The 19,640-nt window shown below is 45.8% G+C and overlaps 1 protein-coding gene across 5 annotated transcripts in view; it reads left to right on the top strand.

Moving 5' to 3' along the window:
• Positions 1 to 19,640, top strand: part of SACS (sacsin molecular chaperone) — a 253,374-nt gene that overhangs the window by 200,195 nt on the left and 33,539 nt on the right. For all 5 annotated transcript variants that reach the window (XM_043530779.1, XM_007072640.4, XM_043530769.1 and 2 more), the window contains one exon: positions 1,031 to 1,122. In XM_043530779.1, coding sequence (XP_043386714.1) covers positions 1,031 to 1,122 — 92 coding nt within the window. The remainder of the gene's footprint in view (positions 1 to 1,030; positions 1,123 to 19,640) is intronic.

Genomic DNA, 19,640 nt, shown 5'->3' with positions numbered 1-19,640 from the left:
TATCTTTTTTACTAGTATACAGAGTTCCCCCTTTAATAAATTCATCCCTGAGGGGTGTAAATGCCTGACCATGTGTTCCTCCACACCTTTTGTTTTTTCTCCAGCCCTTAATTTAAAAATTCCTCTACAACATTTTTAATTGTACGTGCCAGTAGTCTGGTTCCATTTTGGTTAAGGTGCTTCCTTTGGTTAAGCCACTGCTTCCCCAAAAAGGTTCCCCAGTTCCTAATAAACCTAAATCTCTCCTCCCTTCACCATTATTTCATCCACGTACTGGCCCCTTGTATGGAACTGGAAGCCTTTCAGAGAATGTGACCGTGGAGGTCATGGACTTTAATCTCTTCCTACCAGCCTAAATTTGGCCTCCAGAACTTCTCTCTTACCTTTCTCTATATCATTGGTACCTACATGTATCATGACCACTGGCTCCTCCCCAGCACTACCTATAAGATAATGTAGGGTAACTTGAAGTGTTGTGGCTTGTGACATGAAAATTGACCATTTGAAACACAAAATCTATTCATCCAGCCTTTACCATGGTTATTGGTGGTTTACAATTATTTGTTGCTGGTCATTTCAGAGCCAGGAAGAACACAGCCTAACTTTCAGGTCTCAGGTGAAGTTTTCATTGCTAGCAGTTACATACCCTACAGTTTATACTCTGATATCAGTTCACTGAGAGACATTGAACCCTAGGAAGCTATTTTAAAAGTCTCTTTCTAGAGTATAACTACATTAAAATCAGTCTGAATGTCTTCAAGTTGTAAACCTGGTATCTTTAACAAGAACGCTCTTAAACCACCTGTCAAAAGTACAGAATAGTTAGAAGGTTAATTTTCCTCGGATTCTCTGTTGCTATATACATATTTTGTTTTTTTAAGAAAATACTGCAAAAGGAAAACTTTCCGAAATATATAGGCAATTACATATATAATTTGTTTCACAGTATTTGAAACTATTGAACAACAACATAAATGACTTGGATAAGGATACTAAGATCAATACTTCTTTGTTTTCAATGCCATGCTAGGTCCCTCTTCCCAGGCCTTGAAGGAAGATTACTTTCTGATGACCTGAAGCCTCAAGTTCTAACTGCTTTGAAGGAAGCTGCCAAAAGCCGAGGTAATATTCAGTTTTCTTGTGTTCTCATCCTTACAAAGAAAACAGATTGATAATAATAAGTTTAAGAAGAAATTGTGTGGTTTGCTTTGCGTAAGAGCTATTGTTTTCTTAATCTAATTTGGAATTAGGATAGTTCAGAGCGGCTGATTAAAACCCACATTTAAAAGAACTAGGGCTGTCAAGCGATTAAAAAAATTAATCACAATTAATCGCACTGTTAAACATAATAGAATACCATTTATTTAAATATTTTTGGATGTTTTCTACATTTTCAAATATATTGATTTCAGTTACAACACAAAATACAAAGTGTACAGTGCTCACTTTATATTTATTTTTGATTACAAGTATTTACACTGTAAAAAAACAAAAGAAATAGTATTTTTCAATTCACCTAATACAGTTACTGTAATGCAATCTCTTTATCATGAAAGTTGAACTCACAAATGTAGAATTATGTACAAAACCCCCTGCATTCAAAAATAAAACAATGTAAAATTTTAGAACCTGCAAGTCCACTCAGTCCTACTTCTTGTTCAGCCAATTGCTCAGACAAACAAGTTTGTTTACATTTGCAGGAGATGATGCTGCCTGCTTCTTGTTTACAATGTCACCTGAAAGTGAGAACAGGCTTTCTCGTGGCACTGTTGTAGCTGGCATCACAAGATATTTACGTGCCAGATGTGCTAAAGATTCACATGTCCCTTCATGCTTCAACCACCATTGCAGAAGACATGCCTTCATGCTGATGAAAGGTTCTGCTCAATAACAATCCAAAGCAGTGCGGACCGACGCATGTTCATTTTCATTATCTGAGTCAGATGACACCAGCAGAAGGTTGATTTTCTTTTTTGGTGGTTCGAGTTCTGTAGTTTCCACATCGGAGACTTTTGTAAGACTTCTGAAAGCAAGCTCCACAGCTCGTCCCCTTCAGATTTTGGAAGGCACTTCAGATTCTTAAACCTTGGGTCAAGTGCTGTAGCTGTCTTTAGAAATCTCACATTGGTACCTTCTTTGCGTTTTGTGAACTCTGCAGTGAAAGTGTTCTTAAAATGAACAACATATGCTGGGTCATCATCTGAGACTGCTGTAACAGGAAATATATGGAAAAATGCAAGTAAAACAGAGCAGGGGACATACAATTCTCCCCCAAGGAGTTCAGTCAGAAATTTAATTAACACTTATTTTTGTAATGAGCGTCATCAGCATGGAAGCATGTCCTCTGGAATGGTGGCCAAAGCATGAAGGAGCATATGAATGTTTAGCATATCTGGCATGTAAATACCTTGCAATGCCAGCTACAAAAGTACCATGTAAATCTCTGTTCTCAGTTTCTGGTGACATTGTAAATTAGAAGACGGCAGCACTATCTCCCTTAAATGTAAACAAACTTGTTTGTTTCAGCGACTGGCTGAACAAGAAGTAGGACTGAGTGGATTTGTAGGCTGCAAAGTTTTACATTGTTTTGGTTTTGAGTGCAGTCATGTAACAAAAAAAAATCTACATTTGTAAGTTACACTTTCATGACAAAGAGATTGCAGTACAGTACTTGTAAGAGGTGAATTGAAAAATAGTGTTTATTTTGTTTATCATTTTTACAGTACAAATATTTGTAATCAAAAATAATACACACTTGGATTTCAATTACAACACAGAATACAGTATATATGAAAATGTAGAAAAACATCCAAAATATTTAATAAATTTCAATTGGTAGTCTGTTATTTAACAGTGCAATTAAAACTGCGATTAATTGCGATTAAGTTTTTTATCATGATTAATTTTTTTGAGTTAATCACGTGAGTTAACTGCGCTTAATCGACAGCCCTAAAAAGAACATTATTTTTAAGCTAAACTGGGCATGCAAAATCTGCTAAGCTTCTCATACAAAAATAGATACAGTTTACAATCTGAATGCAAAATAACACAGGTGATACTCAAAAACTGGCAAAAAGGAAGGGGAAGAGAAGAAGGATGAAGATCTACAATCAAGTAGCACATGGTTACTCAGTAAAGCGCACACACATACTGAAGTTTCTGTAATCATTTTAAATATCTCCCCCCGCCCTGAGGACATTATAGCCATTGACCGTCATGTTCTTCTTCAAGTGATTGCTCATGTCAGTTCCAAGTAGGTGTGTGCGTGCCATGTGCACAATCGTCGGAAGATTTTTCTCCTTGTGGTACCCGTCAGGTCGGCTGTGGAGCTCCCTGGAATGGCGCTCTTATGGTGGTGTATATAAGTCCCTGCTGAACTACCACCTCTTCAGTTCCTCCTTACTGCCAGTGATAGTCGTTGGAGCTACTTCGTTCTCTTGATTTGGGCACGCGCTTCTCCTAGCAAACATTTATTCTTGTATTGTGTATAGTTCTGCATAGTATAGGTTTTCTAGTGTTCTAGATAGTTAGTTCGTAGACTAAGTTTCTGTTGGGGGTTATCCCCCCCCCCCTTTTTTCCCACTCCCCTCAGGGCTTCAAACCTTGTGGGTCCTGCAAGAAACCTATGCCCAGGGGATATCCTCACAACTTCTTCTTAAAGTACTTGTGGGAAACCTACCAGCCTGACAAGTGCAAGATCTGTAGGAGCTTCTGCCCAAGGATTAAGAAGAAGAGAGTCTTAAGACTTAAGCTTCTCCTTATGGAGTTGGCTTTTGGTCCCCAGCCAGCTCAGACTGTGTTGGGGTCCAAGCCCAGCACTATAGTGCACAGTACACTGGCCTCAGTGAGAGAAGCTATGGCACCGGCAAATGACGCAGGGACCAGAGACACATGGCACTGCCACTGTCTGGCACCAAAGACGAGTTTGGCGACCTCTTGGCACTGATCTCACTTGCCGGTACCACATAAGAAGCAGAGAAGAGCCAAAAGGGGGGCGCTTGCCGACAGTCCGAACAGTGGAGTGCAATGGTGCCCGTGGAGTGCATCCCATGTTGGGACACTCAGTTCCTCCTCAGGAACAGCTGATGCTGTCCAGTCTGGCCGCCCAGGCAGAACCATTGAGTCTGGTTCCATTGGACTCCCCAGGACGGGAGAGCCAAATGGTGGAGTTGGACATGCTGTCCACTCCTGACATGTTTGAGGCTGCCAAGGACCTCACAGAGATGGCAACCCAGCACTCCCCAGCACCAGCACCGGCAGCACCAGCACCACACGGGGGCTGGACTTTCCAAGGGCAAACTTGTCATGTTGCGGCACCGCTTGCACTCTCCTCAGCACTGATTGCGGCACCGCCCCACATGGCACTGCTGTGGAGTCCGAGATCAGACTCATCTTCAGAGTGCTCTACCTTTCTTGGAAAGTGGCATTCCTAGTGTCTATAACATCAGCCAGGAGGGTGTCTGATCTCAAGGCTCTGATGTCCAAGCCCCTTTATACTGTGTTTTATAAGGACAAGGTACAATTGCAGCTGCACCCAGCTTTCCTCCCGAAGGTAGTTTTGCAATTTCACACAAATCAGAATATCTTTCTGCCAGTATTCTACCCTAAGCCACACACCAACGACAGGGAACACATGCTCCATTCCCTGGATGTCAGACTGGCTTTAGCCTTTTACATCAAGCAAACAAAGACGCAGCTCTTCACCTCTATTGCTGAAAGAATGAAGGGTATCCCTGTTTTGTCCCACAGAGTTTCTTCTTGGATCATAAAAAGAAAAGGAATACTTGTGGCACCTTAGAGACTAACCAATTTATTTGAGCATAAGCTTTCGTGAGCTACAGCTCACTTCATTGGATGCATAAAGTGGAAAGTACAGTGAGGAGATTTTATATACACACATACCATGAAAAAATATACATTGTATGGAGAGTGATCACTTAAGATGAGCTATTACCAGCAGGAGAGTGGGGTGGGGGGAGAGAAAACCTTTTGAAGTGATAATCAAGGTGGGCCATTTCCAGCACATTTCCAGGAGTTAACAAGAACGTTTGGATCATGGTATTTATCAGAACATGCTATGACCTAGCAAAGATTCTGGCCCCAGCATTGACAGAGCATTCCACAAGAACGCATGCTTCATCTGCAGCCTTCCTGGCGCAGGTTCCCATTCAGAACATCTTCAGGGCAGCGACGTGGTTGTCTGTCCACACCTTTACCTTGCACTACGCCATCACACAGCAGGCTAGAGACGATGCCACATTTGGTAGAGCTGTGCTACAGTCTGCAACTCGGTGAATTCCGACCCCTGCTCTAGGGGACTGCTTGGGAGTCACCTACTAGGAATTGACATGAGCAATCACTCGAAGAAGAAAAACAGTTACCTATCTTTCCTAACTGTTGTTCTTTGAGATGTGTTGCTCATGTCCATTCCAAGACCCACCCGCCTCCCCTCTGTCAGAGTATCTGACAAAAAGGAACTGAAGAGGCGGGACCTATATACATCGCCGTAAGGGTGCTACTCCAGGGGGCTCCACAGCCAACCCGATGGGTGCCGCTAAGGAAAAAACCTTCTGATGATCGTGAATGTGGTGTGCACACACCTACTTGGAATGGACATGAGCATCACATCTCAAAGAACAACAGTTATGAAAGGTAGGTAACCGTTTTTTCCCCACTCCAGTTAACGTGTTTGAATGTGTGTGTGAGTTCATATGTAAACAGTCAATAACAGTACCAGCCTTTTGGTTATGGTGGACATGCCCAGGCCTCACATTCTGTGAGAGATTAGATTAATAGATTTTAAGACCAGAAGAGACCATTATGATTAGCTATTCTGATATCCTGCATAACAGAGGCCAAGAATTTTCACCAGAAAGAAAAGGAGTACTAGTGGCACCTTAGAGACTAACCAGTTTATTTGAGCATAAGCTTTCGTGATACCTGCTACAGCTCACAAAAGCTTATGCTCAAATAAATTGGTTAGTCTCTAAGGTGCCACTAGTACTCCTTTTCTTTTTGCGAATACAGACTAACACGGCTGCTACTCTGAAACCTGTCAATTTTCACCAAGTGATTCCTGTGTCGAGTTCATAAGTTATGGTTAAGCTACAGCGTTTCTTTTAGAAAGAAGTCCAATCTTGATTTAAAGACTTCAAGTGACAGAGAATCCACAACATCCCTAGATAAATTGTTGCAGTGGTTAATTAACCTTACTGTTAAAACTTTGTGCCTTATTTCTAGTCTGATTTCATGTGGCTTCAGGTTCCAGCTATTGGATCTTGTTATGCCTTTATCTGCTAAATTAAAGAGCCCTCTACCATCAGAAATCTTCTCCCCCGTAGGAATTTATAGGTTGTTCAAGTCAGCTCTTAACCTTCTCTTGGATATATTAACTAGATTGAGCTTCTTTAATCTCTTATTGTAAGGCAGGTTTCTCAGACCTTGAATCATTCTTGTAGTTTTTTTCCTGTAGAGCTAGGTAAATAACTGAGTTTTTTGATTTGCTGGCAGTTCTGAAAAATTGTAAAAATAAAATAAAATAAAAACAAATTGGGTTGCATTGAACCCAAACTGAAAATTCCCCAAAAATTTGGCTAACCAAAATGGTCTACAATTTTTTTTCAGTCAAAGTGGTTTTTTGGACCTGGGTTAGATTGACAAAATGGGGAGGAAGTGGTGGTACTTCCCTTTATAACTATAGCCCCGTGGTTAGTTCATTCACCCAGGATATGGAAGACCTGGATTTTATTTCCCTCTCTACTTGATGTGGAGAAGGAATTTGAACTTGAGTCTCCTTCCTCTCAGGAAAATACCCTAACCACTAGGCTATGAGAGATTCTGGGGTGGGTCTCTCTCAAGCTCTTCTGTTGAAGCAGTTCCACTGTGTGTTAATCAGTCACTGGAGCAGGAAGACTGGAATCTAGGTTTCACACATCCCAGATAAGTGTCCAACAATTCTAATTCTCTCTCTGGATGAGTATTTAATTACTTATATATGGTGGAACACTTTCAACAGGAGAGACTGAGAGAGACCTGCCCAGCAGGTCCTGCCTCAGCAAAGGGGGGCTAGACTAGCTGACCTGCTGAGATCCTGTCTGACCCTACATTTCTATGATTCTATATCCCATATCCTAGTGGTGGGAAGTGGGAGAACCAAGTTCAAATCCCTTGTTCAGATCAGGAAGAGAGGGGAACTGAACCTAGGTCTCCCAGATCCTGGCTGAATGCCCTAGCTGTTGGGCTAAAGATTATAAGGGAAGCTGAATTTTTTTTTCTGGATGACTATTCAGAGAATTCATGTAAAATTCATGAATTGTTTCAGGTCAACTCAAACTGTATTTTTCAGTGAATAAGCTATTTGTGAAAACATTTCATCTTGTTCTACTTTTCTGAACCCTTTCCAATTAATCAACTTTTTTTTAAGGTGTGGACACCAGAACTGGACCTAGTATTCTAGTAATGGTCACAGCAGTTTGCTGTCTTTGATATTGTTCATCTATCTCTTCTCCTTGACATCCTCTATTCTTTTAGCTTCCTTGACTCTGGACTCTTGTTTTTCTCTAATTTCTTTGGTTGACTTTTCACCATTTCCTTTGGTAGCTCTTCCTTCTCCTCTCACCCCCCTGAGTTGAAGTCCTCCAGGGTTCCATCCTTAGGTGACCTGCACCACTTGCATGGGTTTAATGATCACGTCTCTGTTAATATTTTCAAATGTAGCAGAAATAGAAGAGATTTACAGACAGGTGACAAAATGATTAACAACTTGGCAAAATTTCCGTACGAGGAGAGACTGGAAAGATTGGGACTGTTTAGTTCACAGAGGAAATAAGTATGAGAGAATTATTAATAAGATAGTTATACAAAGTAATGTGTATTTTACAGAGAAGGTAAATCAAGTGCTCTTATTTACCCCTTTCTCATAATACAAGAGCCAAAGGACAGCCAATGATAATGAAAGCCTGGAAATTTAAGATTGATACAAGGAAATATTTCTTTATACATCACATATTTAGCTTGTGGAACCTGTTCCTACTAGATTTCATTAAAACCAAGAGTTTTGTGGGAGGTAGGCAGATGTGACTGCTACTTATTCTGCTAAGAAATGCTTGTTTTACTTTTGCCTCATCCTCTAACTTCACCAACAAATCCTGTTTCAACTATTTGTTGTGTTATATTGTAACCCTGATTGTAGATTCTTTGGAGCAGTGACTATTTTTAAATAAGTATTTGTACTGTGCTCCTGTCTTGATTGGGATTCTAAGGTGCTACTATAATATAAATAATAATTGGTGAGATTTGAGAAGAATTAAACATTTTATATGGATGGGAACATCCACAGTTACGTTCGATGGTTTAAAAAAATTAGAAGTAGAGAAGAGGGAAGGTGGCCACAGGAGGACCTGTGGTCTGGGGGAAGGACCCAGGGTAGAACCTCCACAGTCATGGTTACCTCCACAGGACTCGAGGATGAAGAGCTGAAGTGATGATCAAAGGGAAACAGTCTTCACTCTGTTCCCCAAAACTTTCCACAAGGCTGGTGAGAAAAGCTGGAATAGCACCCAGAGGAGCCTCCCCCTCTCCTCTACCCCATGATCGAACCACAATACTCCAAATTTAGTATCTCCTTTAATTTTCCCTTGATCTCCAAAGTTCAAGCTGAAGAACCCCCATCCCTCCATACAGTCCCATTACTGGCAGATGCACTTTTTAGGTTTTTTAAAGCAAATTTGCTAGGACTGAAAAGGAGATGATACATTTTAGATGGGTAAACATCTACTGTGTAAAAATGAGGATCAGTGGCAATATTTTAACATATGCTTATTGCTACAAGTATAATCACAGATTTACAGGTGCAGAGACAAAAATCCATGGGTTGCGTGAGGACACTTCGAATAATGGTTCACCTAATTTTGTAATGCTATCAAATCTGTATCTCTCCTGATTATTGAATTGAAAATTTTTTGCAATATGGAAATTATTTGCATCATTGCAGTTTTCTGACTCTTTGTGTGATGCATTACCATCATCTTTTACACCCTTGGTTCTTATTTTCAACCAGGCCACCAGATATTTAGCAGTTCTCCTTTCTTATGTTTATCCTACTAATATTGCTGCAGAGAAAACACATGAACATTCTTGTACATGAATATTATGGGTAGACTTCTTCTGTAGAACTTTAAATCCCTTAGACCATTCTTCTGAACTCTAGAGTGGCCGACTTTGCTCTTCATGCTCTTTTGCCATAAATTACTTTTCTTTCTAAGGCATTTACAAGGTCATAATGTACACATGATACTGTAAGACCTGTTTATTTCTCTTTTGGCTGGTTCTAAAATCCCAGCTGCCAAGAATTTTTCCTCAGGTGACTATACAAATATACAAGAAACATGTTCTTATATTTTCTTTCAAAAGGTGGGGTGGGTTCCACACTGGTGTTGCACAGAAAGATCCAAATCCACTTTCACTCCATAAAGCATTTTCTTTTATTGTAAGAGGCAGATTGTTACTTTTATATTTAGCATTATCATGTGTAAATCACTAGCATTTTGAATGTTTTCTGAAAAATGGATTTGATTATATTCTAGCCCACCAGCTTCTCTGGGGATTTTCAGGTAGGATTACTGACTGAATATTTTGCTGGATTGAAGTGTGGCGTTTGTGTTGCTTTGATGATTAAATGTTTCTCTGACTCAGCTTCCATATAAACAGAAACTGGATAACTTACACAATTAATCACAATTGGCAAAAAACAGAACAAAAAAGCCTAATAATTGAGAAGATGATAGTGTTAGGACTCATTGCATAGAAGAAATAACATTTTAATGAATTTATATTGATTTATATTTAATGATTTAATTGATTGATATTTAATGATTTAATTGGGGATCGGTCCTGCTTTGAGCAGGGGGTTGGACTAGATGACCTCCTGAGGTCCCTTCCAACCCTGATATTCTATGATACTATGATTCTATATTCATTAATTGATGCAAAATTGTTTAAATAAACCAGGGCATCCTGTGAAGATTTTCAGAATTTCTAAATGGTATCAAATTTTTATTCTATAAAATTGGCAAAATAATTTGAAATGTCAATATCTGAGCTACATGTTTAAGGTGTGAGGACTGTACATTCTAGGAGCTGCATGCAATTAAAGAATTAATTGGAAGTAGCTATCAGCTGGCATACTTTAATCATTAATCAACAGCATGAACATTTGTTTCTTATATTAACTTTTATGTTCAATAAATATTTAAGAGCTTGCACTAAAATAATAGGATTTTAGTTTTGATTTTAGGAGAATTTCCCCCTCCCTGGCCATCTGCCTTAAGTTTCTATCCCTTCTGCTAGCGCCACTGCCTCTCTCAATACTGCAGCACCAAGGAAGGGGGGAGTAGCCTTTGACAGCCTGGAGGAGGGAAAACTTACTGCTTCCAAAGATGTTTTGTTACCCACTTCCAAAGTAGGAGGCAAGTAGTTGGTGGTGGTAGTGTCTCTTTCCCTCTAACCCTCCATGTTGAGACTTTGAAAGGAGGTGGAAAGAAGTGGGGTTTTAAGCTTTTGCTGATCACATTGATAACCCCACCCTGTAGAATCAGATTCTCCTCTGAGATTATGGGAGATGGCTGAAAAGTAGGCAGTCTTGCAATGGCACACAGAATTTAAAGACCCATATTATCATACGTGTATGTACAATTTATATTCTCATCAGTATTCAATTCTGCATGACTGTTGTAACAGCTTCATGCTTATCAACAAAGACAATTATATGGCAACATACTTGATTTACCTGTACCTATGGGCATTTCAAAGGTAGACAAAGGGATTCTGCTAGTCCATATACTATTATGTATGACTGTATGTATTTTTCATGTTGTAATCAATAACACAGAAACAGTTGTCAGAATGGAAATAGTTCAACTTTATATACATATTATGGGTGCCTTAGAAATACCTCAAAGATATCCTCAGCACTGAGAGGGCGTGATAGTTATTGCATTATCCATAGTAAATGTTACACAGGAAAATGTAAAAAGATTGTTTGTGCTTGATGTTGAAAAGAAAATCTCTTTTTTTACTGAACATATTAGACACCATCAACTTGAAAATCAGTGGTGCTTGAAAATGTTGTACTTTCTATATGCAGTATTGTACCTCATCCAGTGTACTTAATGCCCCAATAGCAATATGTGGGTGAAACCAGACAATCTCTATGTGCTTGAATGAACTCACACAAGAAAATGATAAAAGACCATATCACTTGTGGGTGAAAACTTTTTACTGGATGTATCCCACAGTTCTTCTTCAAGTGCTTGCTCATATCGATTCCAATTAGGTGTGTGCATGCTGCGTGCATGATCATCGGTGTATTTTTACCCTAGCAACACCTGGTGGGTCAGCTGTGGAGCCCCCTGGAGTGGCGCCTTCATGGGGCTGGATATATACCGCAGCCGACCCAGTGCCTCCTCAGTTCTTTCTTACCACCCGTGACAGTCATTGGAACTGTGGAGCGCAGCATAGCTCTCCTCCACTCTCCGTAGCTTTTTGCTTCCCATTGTTAGATAGTTGTTATAGTTGTATAGTTAGTATAGTTGCAGTAGTTGTTATAGGGATAGTGATAAGTTTAGACTTAATTTAGTGGGTTGGAAGGGGTCCTTCGCCTCCTCCCTGCCCGCTGCTTGGGCTCGTGCCCAGCGCTCTGGATTTCAAATCTTGCTCAGCCTGCTCAAAGCCTACGCCAACAGGAGACCCCTACGACACCTGTTTGAAGGGCCTCGGGGAGTCTCACCAGGCTGACAAGTGTAGGATCTGTAAGACGTTCAGACCTTGGACCAAAAAAGAGCGGGACTTTAGACTCAAGCAGCTCCTTATGGAGGCGGCCCTTAGCCCGGACCCTCCATCGGTGCCGGGCGCTTCGGTGCGCAGCGCCCCGGCGGCAGCATCAGGTACTGCACTGCGGTTGGACTCTGATAGAGGCCCGCGGCACCAGCCCTCTCCGGCACCACAGCCAGTACAAGTGACCCGGCACCGTTCTCTATCTCCGGGCCAGAAGAGACAGTGCAAGCCGGAGACGACTGTCCCATCTCAACAGTCACCAGCACCTCCTATACCAGCATCGGAGTCGTGTCCAGCACTGGAGCAACCGAGGGTACAAGCGCCAATATTGGCGCCGTTGACTCCGGCACCGAGAGAGGAGCCATGGAGTCCAGTGCGCACAGGCTCCCTGACTCGGACCATGGTTGAGCCCCGGCTTCCGTCAACACTGGAGACGTTTGCAGTGGCACAAGACCTCATCGCCCTCACAGAACCGGCATCATCCCAGACTGCGGCACCGCCTCTGACTGGTGCGGTACCATCTAGGGGCAAGCCAACCCTAATACGTCCGCCATCTCCGTGCATGCAAACACGGCACCGGTCCTGGATCCGGTCCCGATCCTGATGCTGCTCGCAGTCCCTACACCCCTCGCAGTCCCGGCGCCCGTCGTACTTGCACCATCGGTTGTACTCACGGCACTGATCAGGCTCTCAGCACAGCTCTGGACAATGGTACTGTTCAGGCTCCCGATCTCACTTCCAGCACTGATCAGAGCGCCAATCTCCTTCCCGGAGCTGATCCCGGCACTGCTCCCGCAGTGATCGTCGTCACGGTCCAGATCTGGATCCCAGTACCGGCCCAGTCATCGGCACCGATCTCAATCCCGGTACTGCTCCGCAGCCCCTCGCCGGCACCGCTCTCCAGCAACCTGGTATCACTCCACACCGCACCCTGGATAGTCGACGCAGGCACACTCCGCACTGCCTTGGCCCTCGCGTTGTGCTTCACAGTCGTCACAGTCCGAGGGCGGCTCGCGCTCAGCCTACCCCGTTCCAAGTCATGGCAAGGGTGATGTGGGTCACTGGCAGGAGGAAGGCCAATTCACCCTAATCAGGAGCCTTCACAATGGTCCTTCTCGACCCTGTGGGCGTACCACCAAGCCCAAGGGGTTCCGTCAGGGGCCTCCCGCTCAGCCCACTCAGAACCCTGGGTGCCAGAGGCCACCATAAGTCATCGTCCTCCGGGGGGTATGGAAGCGACTGCACCTATCCCAGCGCAGGCCCCAGACCCCAGTGTAACGGATCCTGGACAACAGGACCCTTCACAGCAGTTTCTGTCACAGGATCCCCTAGCCCCTGTGGCATCCTCCTTGTCCTCTCCAGACGAGGCAGTGGCAGGGACAACAATCTCGGGTCCTCCCCCAATAGACCTTCGTGCCCACCAAGACCTTCTACATAGGGTGGCATATAATGTGAACCTCCAAGCTGAGGAGGTAGTGGAGTTGGAGGACACAGTGGTGGACATCCTTTCAGTGGAGGCCCCGTTCCGAGTAGCTTTGCCCATTATTCGCACCATCCAGACCAATTCCAAGACAATCTGGCAAACCTTCGCCTCCATCCCACCGACGGCCAGAGGAGTGCAGAGGAAATACTTTGCCCTCTCCAAGGACTATGAGTACCTTTATACTCACCCTCAGCCGTGTTCACTAGTGTTGGCCTCGGTGAATGAAAGGGAGCGGCATGGTCAACAGGCTCCAGTGCCCAAATCAAAAGACGCCAGGCGTCTCGATTTGTTTGGGTGCAAGATTTACTCCTCAGGGGGGCTACTGCTCAGGGTCGCGAACCAACAGGTGCTCCTGAGCCATTATGACTATAATTCGTGGAGCTCCATGTTGAAATTTAAGGAGTTAATTCCTCAGGAGTCCAGGGATGAGTTTGGAGCCTCAGTGGAAGAGGGCAAACAGTGGCTAGGGCCTCCTTTCAGGCCTCTTTAGTACCTTCCATAAAGACAAGGTACAGGTGCGACCTTCCCTCCTAAGGTAGTGTCAGCCTTTCACCTCAGCCAGGACATCTTCCTTCCGATCTTCTACCGAAACACACACTACTTGACGGGAGCAACAGGTGCACTCCCTCGATGTTCGTAGGGCTGTCGCCTTCTATATTGAGCGCACGAAGCCATTTAGAAAAACAACCCAGCTCTTCATTGCCATGGCTGACCAGATGAAAGGCCTCGCGGTCTCCTCACAGCGCATCTCTTCCTGGATCACGGCCTATATCCGTGCTTGCTAAGACTTGGCCGGTGTCCCGACCACGTACCTCACTGCCCACTCCACGAGGGCTCAAGCCTCATCGGCCGCTTTCTTGGCCCAGGTTCCAATACAGGAGATCTGTAGAGCTGCCACTTGGTCATCGGTACATACCTTTGCCGCTCACTACACGATAATTCAGCAGTCCAGGGGCGATGCCGCATTTGGTTCAGCGGTTCTTCACTCCGCAGTATCTCACTCTGACCCCACCACCTAGGTAAGGCTTGGGAGTCACCTAATTGGAATCGATATGAGCAAGCACTTGAAGAAAAGACAGTTACTCGCCTTTGTAACTGTTGTTCTTCGATACGTGTTGCTCATATCCATTCCAAACCCGCCCTCCTTCCCCTCTGTTGGAGTGGCCAGCAAGAAGGAGCTGAGGAGGCACTGGGTCAGCTGCAGTATATATCCAGCCCCATGAAGGCGCCACTCCAGGGGGCTCCACAGCCGACCCACCGGCTGTTGCTAGGGTAAAAATTCTCTGACGATCGTGCACGCGGCTCGCACACACATAATTGGAATGGATATGAGCAACACATCTCGAAGAACAACAGTTACAAAGGTGAGTAACCGTCTTTTCCTTGGGGTAACTTCCGTAGTCCTGTCTATGCTAACAATCTGCAGTGCAATCTATTGCAAATGGAAGTCACGCCTCCCTTGGCAAAAAGTAGCAGCTCAGGTCAGTGTTAACATATTGTCTTCTGAACTCCGATTTGCAAGAGAGCCTTCAGGGTTTTCAGTGGAGACTGATCTGATGAAGACTTTTGCAAAGTGAGCTGCTTCCTGGTCATGTGAGCTCAACCAGATTTTGGTGAATCTGTGGTGTAAGGCCAGTAAAACTGTGGACTTCAGCAAAAGCATAAAGAATAACCATGCATACCAGCAGATAGCTAAAAAGCTGGCAGCTCAGCAGATTTTCCAAACAGGTGATCAATGGAGGGAGTGAATTAAGAGGCTAAAAAGTGAATACAGGAAAACCCAGGATAAGAGTCACATCTCGGGCAACTCGCAAACAACATGCCCATTTTATGATGACTTTGACCAGGTCCTGGGTACTGCACCCACCACAGAGCCAACTGTACTTCATGATGACCTGGTGAGCTGTGACGGAGCGCTGCTGGCCCCTGAATCCGGCCTGGGGACTCATTGCAGCCAGCAGCAGGCTTCCAGACAGGATCATGAAGTGACTCTCTTAATGCAACCAGTTCCAGAGCAAGCTGTAGATCAGGATCAACAGAAAAGCTCAGTCCCTATGCAAAGGAGCTGTTTGAACCCTCCCTACTCCTGTGGAACAATGCACTGCTGAGAATCTGGTGGAGACAGAAGTCTCTCCAGAGCCTGGTAAGTGTATGATTCAAATTAAAAGTTTATTATTACTGTAATGGGATTGATTTGTGATTAAAGAGCAATGCAAAAACACTAAGCCCCAGTTAATAGCGTTTGGACACTAATGATGGATTGTATCACAGTGTCTAGGAGTCCCCATCTTCCCTCTTCCCACCATGTGGCGTTCAAAATGGTGTATTGGAATTTCAGACTTTTAAACACAGCTGTATTTTAACTGTTAAGACAAAGAGATTTTCTACAGTCATTCATGTTTTCCTTTGAGTATTTGGAAATTTGCCACTTTGCAATCACTCCTCCTGGGTCTGTGCAGCTGCCTGTAAATAGTAAACTGCGTGTGTGTGTTTGGGAAACAGTATTCTTCTTCAAGTGCTTGCTCATGTCAGTTCCATTCTAGGTGTGTGTGCGCCCACGTGGGCGGAGATTTTTGCCTTAGCGATTTCCGTAGCGTTGGCTGTGGCGACCTCTTGAGTGCCGTGCACATGTCTGTATATTAGGCGCTGCCGGCCCTACACCCTCGCAGTTGGTTCTTACTGTCCATGGTGGTTAGTCGGAGCCTCTTTCCCTTGCCTAGCAAGGGTTAGTGGCTCTTCTACTTCGCTCTTCGAGCCTTAAGGCCTTGTAAATAGTTTGTTTACAGTAGTTAGTTAGTAAGTAGTTCTTAAGCAGTGTAGTCAGAGATAGAGTCTCAGTGGGGACTTTGCCCCAGGCGGGGTATGCCTCGTTGTCTCTGGGTTTTAAGCCCAGCTCTGACTGCAACAAGCCTGTGCCAGTTAGTGACCCTCATAGCAGCTGCCTCAAGTGCTTGGGAGAATCACATGTGAAGGACAAGTGTCGCATCTGTAAGAACTTTCGTCCCAGAACTCAGAAAGAGCAAGACATCCATTTAAGGGCCCTCCTCATGGAGGCTGCTCTCTGTCCGGTATCCAAGCCTTCCTGGCCGGATTCTGCCCCAGCACCTTGGCCTTGGTGCGCAGCACACCCCCAGCACCAGGCTGCACCCGGTACTACTCCCCGTCGCCAGTGCCTAAGAAGTGGTTGAAGAAGAGCGATTCCCCAGCACCGAGCAAGAAGGGCAAAGGACCTAGTTTGGGCTACCAGCCCACACCGGAGCCACATGGGTATGCCCCCCCACCCCGAGGGATCTGCCACTGACTCCAGGGAGCGGTAGGGGACCCAGAGTGGTGACAGGGCCAACGCCTTCCCAGGATGTCCCAGCACCCATAGAGCAGAGGCCTCTACCAGTGTGTTGTCACTGCATGTGTCGCAGGTCACGGCAAGGGCTCCTGGCGAGGGCAAGCCAACTGTAAAGACCCCCCAGAGGGCGGACAAATGACGATGGTCTCCGGAGACGAGACAACGTTCTCCATCTCCACGCCCCAGGTCTCCATCTTCTGTGGGACGTCCGAGATTGCCGGCACCGTGATTGCAGTCTCTGCCCTCTCAACATGGGTTGCCTAGAGGAAGGCACTGGTCACCATATTGCTGGCACCGATCATCCTTCTGCCAGCTGTCCCCTTGGTGCAGATCCCTGTCTCCCAGACAGTAGGAGTGGTCTCCGTTGAAGTGTCAGTTCCCCAGGCCCCAGCACCTATTTACCTACTCGAGGCCCTGGTCTCCCGCTGCAATCCCCTTCGTGGCCATTGGAAGGTGATTCCTCCGGTATGGAAAGGGAATTCAGCCCTTCACCGCAACAGCTCTGGTGCCATTGGGCACCTGATGCTGCGTCGACTTGCGCAATGCTGTTGTGGCAGCAAGGCAAGTGGCTGGCACAGTGGTCCTACTGATGCTGATGCCTCTGTCAATCCATTCCTTGGCCGCTGCCTCGGAGCAGCAACCAACGGCACCAAGATTGGTGCATGAGGCACACTCAGAGGCCGGGGTAGAGGAGTGAGCTCCCACCCCAAAATCCTCTTCCACTCTGGGGGATGATGCCCCGGGACCTCCCCAGGTGACCCAGTCATCCTCCTTGTCCCTGGATGAGGCGGTGGTGGGGCCTTCTCTCGCCAGTCCTCTGAACGATTTTGAACTCAGGCCCTGCATCGTAGGGTGCTACGAACTTGGGCTTGGAAGTGGAGGAGATGGCTGACATCCCATTTAATGCGCTTTCTGCTTTTACCACCATCCATATTGTGCTAACATTTCACAATGGGGTCCTAAAGATAGCAAAAGCGCTGTGGCAAACTCCTTCTTCCAGCCCTCCCACCTCCAAGAGGGCTGAGAAAAAGTATTTAGTCCCGGCCAGGGGTTTTGAATATTTGTATACCCACCCTCTTCTGGGCTTACTGGTCATCTTGGCAGCCAATGAGAAGGACAGACAGGGGCATATCGTTTTGATCCCAAAAAATAAGGAAGCCAAGAGGCTGGATCTTTTTGGAAGAAAGATTTATTCAACAACCAGCCTTCAGTTACAGGTGGCTAACCACCAGGCTCTTTTGGGGAGGTACAACATCAATTTATGGGACTCCACTCATCCCTGGATTGGTGGTTGAGCCCCAAATCGGTGCTGGAGGGAGTTCCCTTTGCGGCCCTATCCCCGTTGCTGACCCTGGTTTCCGATGCTTCGGACCTGGGTTGGGGAGCCTACCTAGTCGAGCTCAGCACGCAAAACCACTGGTCACGGGATAATTTGTCCCTCCACATGAACGTCAGAGAGCTCAAAGTGGTTTGCCTGGCCTGCCAGGTTTTCCTGCCCCATGGGAAGGGCAAAGTGGTGCAGTCCTGACAGACAATACCGTGGTGATGTATTACATGAACAGACAGGGCTGAGCCAGGTTGTTGGCTCTTTGTCAAGAAACTCTCCGCCTTTGAGAAGTCTGTGTGCAGTATGCCCTCCATCTGGTAGCTGCGCATCTGCCCGTGGCCAGGAACATGTTAGCAGATCGCCTCAGCAGGACCTTCTTAGTTATAGATAAGTTTCAGTTGGTGGTTCCTCCCCCCTGCCTGCGTTTCCCCTCCTGGGGACCAGGGCATTCCTCGGTCTCAGGGTTTCAAACCTTGCAGGTCCTGTCTGAAGCCTATGCCAAAGGGAGACCCACACAGCTCCTGTTTGAAGTGCTTGCGGGAAGCCCATCAAACGGATAAATGTAAGAACTGCAGTGGCATCTGACCAAGGACCAAGAAGGAGAGGGACTTTAGGCTGAACCTACTCCTTATGGAGTCAGCCCTTGGTCCCTAGCTGGCACAGGTGTGTCTGACTGGCCTTGGTGTGAGTGCGGAGTGCACTGGCCTTGGTATGAGAGGCTGTGGCACCGAGAAAGAACTTGGGTTCCAGGGACCCTCGTCATCACCATTCCCCGGTGCTGAAGACCTCCTCTGGTATAAGTGCCCAGCACAGCTCCCATTCATCGGTGCTGCACAAGAAAAAGAAGACGGACAGCGGTCATTCTCCCACTAAAGTAGTGGAGTGAGGAGGCACCAGCAGGGTATGTCCCATGCTAAGGTATCCTGCTCCATCTCTGACTCAGCCAGCACCGTTGACTCCGGCCTCACAGGGAGGTCTGTCAAGTCCGGTTCTAGTCCACTCTGTGGTGCGGGAGTGTTGAGAGGAGGACCCAGACTTTCCCTCTATGCTGGACACCTTTGCGGCAGCTAGGGACCCCATAACGATGACAGCGCAGTCCCCCACACTGGCATGGGCACCACAAAGAGGCATGGTGCCCTCTTGGGGATAAGCTGATGATGATGAGGCACCACTTGCCCTCACCCTGGCACTGCTCTCTGGCACCATCTCGTTCTGCACCACCTTGGTCACCAAGGTCAGAGTCCTCGTCGGACTTGGAAGCAGAGTTGTACACCTCTAGGCAAAGCCGACTGTTAGGGGGCTTATTCCTTCACCCACTTACTTCCCTGGTCCTTCTCGCATGAACAGAGAGCAACAATACCCGAAGTCCAAAGGTGCAAACAGTTCAATGTTTATTGGGGTGAACATCCAGCAAGCATGATTCCAGTTTCCTTCCTTAGTGTCCCCCTTCCCAGCTCTGACACCACAGAGCCTTACACCTGTGTCCCTTCCCATTCCTGCCCTTAGCCAAACATGATTCCAATTTCCTTACCCCCATTCCCTGTTCCCATTTCCCCCTTTAGCAAAACCTGATTCCAATTTCCTTTCCCCCATTCCCTGTTCCCATCTCCCCCACCCACACATCCACCCCCCCCCTTCCTGATTGACTGCAGACT

Source organism: Chelonia mydas, chromosome 1, assembly GCF_015237465.2.
Source record: "Chelonia mydas isolate rCheMyd1 chromosome 1, rCheMyd1.pri.v2, whole genome shotgun sequence".
NCBI lineage: Eukaryota > Metazoa > Chordata > Testudines > Cheloniidae > Chelonia > Chelonia mydas.
This window is presented reverse-complemented; position numbering and strand designations above follow the sequence as displayed.